A 4086-nucleotide genomic window follows, 5' to 3' on the forward strand; every position below is an offset into this window, starting at 1 on the left:
TTGGCCCGGTGCAGGCGAGGCGGCGAGCTATGCCCGCGGCATGGCCGGGCGCTCCGGCCCCATGGCGCTGCTCCTCGGCCTCGGCCTCCTCCGGCTGTGCTCAGGTGAGGACGGGCAGCGGCCGGGTCCCCTCTCCAACCGGTGCCCACGGCTCGCTGCGCTCTGACCCACCCCTGCTAGGCCGGAAGGGGAAGGAGGGATTCCCTTGAGGTGGGGGATCTGCTGGGGGATGGGAGAGAGACCCCCCCCACCGGAACTGCAGGGAACAACTGGGAAACTGAACAGGGAAGAGGACCTACCCGAAGGAGTGAGTGATGCAGGAAAGAGAGGGACATCTGGCCAGGGGTGGCCGGGAGGGTGTGGGCGTAGAGAGGGAGGAGGAAGAGGTGCTCTCCAGGCTTTCTGGGGTGGCAGGAGGGCCGGCTCTGGCAGCGATGGGATGCCACTTGACTTTCTGGGAGACCTTATCTCAAGAAATCTACTTGGTTTAGCACCCCTCCGTTGGCGTCCCATCATCTCTCATCTCTCACATCCAGCTCCTGATTCTGGTCCCCCCACAGGGGCAAGGCAGGAAGGGGCAAGAAAGGGCCTCTCAAATCTCCTGTAGGGTAGGACAGGGGACTCGGAAGGGAAGAAGCTATGCCAGGCTGAGGACCTGGAAGGAGTTCCCTGAGGGGTGGGGAGGGCTGTGTGGGTACAGAGTGGCAGAAGGGGATAGAGTGTGTGGAGGGCCAGGTGCAAAGGGCATGTGCAGCTGTGTGAGTGTCCCACACCTGTGTCCCACACCTGTGAGGCTCGTGGGGTGGGCTCCTGTGTGTGAAACTGACCCACCACTCAGGCAGCTGTGCTATTCTTCCACCCAGTGCCTTTGGGGAACAGAGAGGGGATGGGGATGGTGTCATGACCACGGTCACACATGGAGGTATATAATGTTATTTGCACGCATAGGTGGACACAGACTGAGGAGAAAAGGGTGTGTGGTGGGACACAATTAATTGTCTCCCTTTCACCATCCTCCAAGGCCTCACTTGGATCACAGGTCTTTGCTGGGGAAGCCATGGAAGCAGTCGTCTTCAACCACCCTCTGAGACGTCCAGAGAGCAGGGCTCCACTTATCCTTGCAGAATGGATTCTTAGTCTGAAGGCATCTCTGTGGGGCTGTCTGGACCCCTTGGTCAGTGGTCTCAGAGCAGGGCTTCTCTGTGAAGGGCTCCATCTGAGGTCTCCATGGGGTAATCTAAGCGTTTCGCAGAATCCTTAGGGATAAAGCAGTAGGAAGCTACTGGTGAGGCCTGGCTTGTGCCATTTGCCTGAGGAGGGTAGAATCCCGGGTGTCTCTTTACCTGCTTACGTACTTCCTGCTTTCCCCTCCCAGGGGTATGGGGAACGGACACGGAGGAGCGGCTGGTGGAGCATCTCCTGGACCCATCCCGCTACAACAAGCTTATCCGCCCAGCCACCAATGGGTCTGAGCTGGTGACAGTCCAGCTCATGGTATCACTGGCCCAACTTATCAGTGTGGTGAGTGGGGGCCCCAGACCCTCTGCCCAGCTTCTGAAGTCAGCCCAGCCAGAATGGGTTGATGTTTGTGCTTATTCCTCCGATGTTTTCAAGGCTTGGGGAGGGGTGAGAGGGACCCTGGTGGTGGCAGCGGGCCCACAGCTGAGGACCTTCTCAGCAGTTCCTCTTCCCCTCTGCAGCACGAGCGGGAGCAGATCATGACCACCAATGTCTGGCTGACGCAGGTCAGTGCTCCTCCCACCCACTCCCTGGCCTTCTCTCTCCTTTTTTAAAATGTGCTTGTTTTCTTCTTTCTCAATCTCCTCAAAAGAAGCAGAAAGGTACAGACTTATTTGGAGTCCTAAATAACTGGATTTGAACCTTGGTTCTGCCACCCACTGGCTCTGTGACTTTAAACATGTCACATTCTCCAAGATTTATTTGTCTCATTTGTAAAATGTGGCCTCTAACATGGTACCTTGGCCCAGCTGTGCAAATTAAAGGAGAAGGTGTTGTATGAGCTGTGCCTGTTGGGCAGAGAAGTCCCTGTGGCAGGAGGTTGTCTTTTAAAAGAAAAGCAGGTCGGGCTTGGTGGCTCAGCCTGTAATCCCAGCACTTTGGGAGGCTGAGGCGAGTAGATTGCCTGAGCCTGCGGGTTCGAGACCCACCCGGGCAACTTGGCAAGACCTCGTCTCTACAATAAATCAAAAACTAGCCAGGCATGGTAGCACACGCCTGTAGTTCTGGCTACTTGGAGGGCTGAAGTGGAAGGATCGCTGGAGCCCAGCAGGTCGATGCTGCGGTGGCTGGAAGCATGCCTCTGCACTCTATTCTGGGCAAGAGTGAGACTCCAACTCAAAAAGAAAAAAGAAAAACAACCTCAAGCTTACGGGTCCCCTCTTGTCCCTTCCCTTGAACACCAGCCCTTCCCAGGTCAGAAGGCATCACTGCCTCCCTCTCTCCCTTTCCCAGGAGTGGGAGGATTATCGCCTCACCTGGAAGCCTGAGGAATTCGACAATATGAAGAAAGTTCGACTCCCTTCCAAACACATCTGGCTCCCAGATGTGGTCCTGTACAACAAGTAGGAGTCATGGGATGGTCGGGAGGACCATGGGGGTGCTCAGGGAGGGCAGGGATCTTGGGCAAAATGAGAGGCATTAGCCTATGCTATAGAAGGGAGAGGGCTTGTAACAGGCAGGTGCGCACTCACTCCCCAGGCAGACAGACCCAGACTAGTGAGGTGTAGTGTGGACAGTGCGATGACCTGAGCCGTGGCCAGTGTCCTTCCAGCCAGTCAAGACTCCCAGTATGTCTTTGGTTCTGTGGTGGGGATACAGACAAGTACTGACAGCTTTCGGCGCCTACACTGATTCCAGAACAGGTTTTCCTGGAAGCTTGGGCAGGGCCAAAGAACCTTAGGGTCCCAGTCTCTCTCCAGGTCTGTCCTGTCTCCTGCAACAATCCCTCCCACCTCGAAGGCAAAAAGCACCTTCCTCAACTGATAGGACCATGCCCTGCCCCGCTCTGTTGCTTGGGGCTCCTCACTCTGGCCTCCCCACCTCTCCCTGCTGTCCCATTCTCAGAAGGGCCAACCAGCTTACACAATGTGTGACAAGTAGCAGGTGTCTTCCTCCGTCTACCCTCTTCGACCTCTGAGGGGCCACACATCCGTCCTCCCGACCAGGACACCACTTCTGGCCACCAAGCCCACCCACACCCCCTTCCTGCTCCATTCCGGCTACCCCTCCAGACCCTGGAACGGCCACTCCCCGACCTGGCTACCCCTGTCCCCACTGCCCCCCCCCCTCCAGCCCGGGGCGGGGATGACGGGTCGTAGGGGAGGGACGCTCGCGCCAGGCCTGACGGCCCCCTCCCTCGGCAGTGCCGACGGCATGTACGAGGTGTCCTTCTATTCCAACGCCGTGGTCTCCTACGACGGCAGCATCTTCTGGCTGCCGCCCGCCATCTACAAGAGCGCGTGCAAGATCGAGGTCAAGCACTTCCCGTTCGACCAGCAGAACTGCACCATGAAGTTCCGCTCATGGACCTACGACCGCACGGAGATCGACCTGGTGCTCAAGAGCGACGTGGCCAGCCTGGACGACTTCACGCCCAGCGGCGAGTGGGACATCGTGGCGCTGCCGGGCCGGCGCAACGAGAACCCGGACGACTCCACCTACGTGGACATCACGTACGACTTCATCATCCGCCGTAAGCCGCTGTTCTACACCATCAACCTCATCATCCCCTGCGTGCTCATCACCTCGCTGGCCATCCTGGTCTTCTACCTGCCGTCCGACTGCGGCGAGAAGATGACGCTGTGCATCTCCGTGCTGCTGGCGCTCACGGTCTTCCTGCTGCTCATCTCCAAGATCGTGCCGCCCACCTCCCTCGACGTGCCGCTCGTCGGCAAGTACCTCATGTTCACCATGGTGCTCGTCACCTTCTCCATCGTCACCAGCGTGTGCGTGCTCAACGTGCACCACCGCTCGCCCACCACGCACACCATGGCGCCCTGGGTCAAGGTCGTCTTCCTGGAGAAGCTGCCCGCGCTGCTCTTCATGCAGCAGCCGCGCCACCGCTGC

At 58.3% G+C, this 4086-nt stretch overlaps 1 protein-coding gene across 1 annotated transcript in view; it reads left to right on the forward strand.

Annotated features, from left to right (window-relative positions):
* The first annotated feature begins 5 nt into the window (after positions 1 to 5).
* The window catches only part of CHRNB2 (cholinergic receptor nicotinic beta 2 subunit), an 8791-nt gene continuing 4710 nt past the window's right edge, over positions 6 to 4086 (forward strand). Inside the window, exons 1-5 of the mRNA XM_021707801.1 lie at positions 6 to 104; positions 1376 to 1521; positions 1701 to 1745; positions 2473 to 2582; positions 3384 to 4084. Of these exons, the coding sequence (XP_021563476.1) occupies positions 41 to 104; positions 1376 to 1521; positions 1701 to 1745; positions 2473 to 2582; positions 3384 to 4084 (1066 nt within the window). The 5' untranslated portion in view covers positions 6 to 40. The remainder of the gene's footprint in view (positions 105 to 1375; positions 1522 to 1700; positions 1746 to 2472; positions 2583 to 3383; positions 4085 to 4086) is intronic.

This window comes from Carlito syrichta, unplaced genomic scaffold (genome assembly GCF_000164805.1).
Source record: "Carlito syrichta isolate Samal-C Ts95f unplaced genomic scaffold, Tarsius_syrichta-2.0.1 Scaffold126413, whole genome shotgun sequence".
Taxonomy (NCBI): Eukaryota; Metazoa; Chordata; class Mammalia; order Primates; family Tarsiidae; genus Carlito; species Carlito syrichta.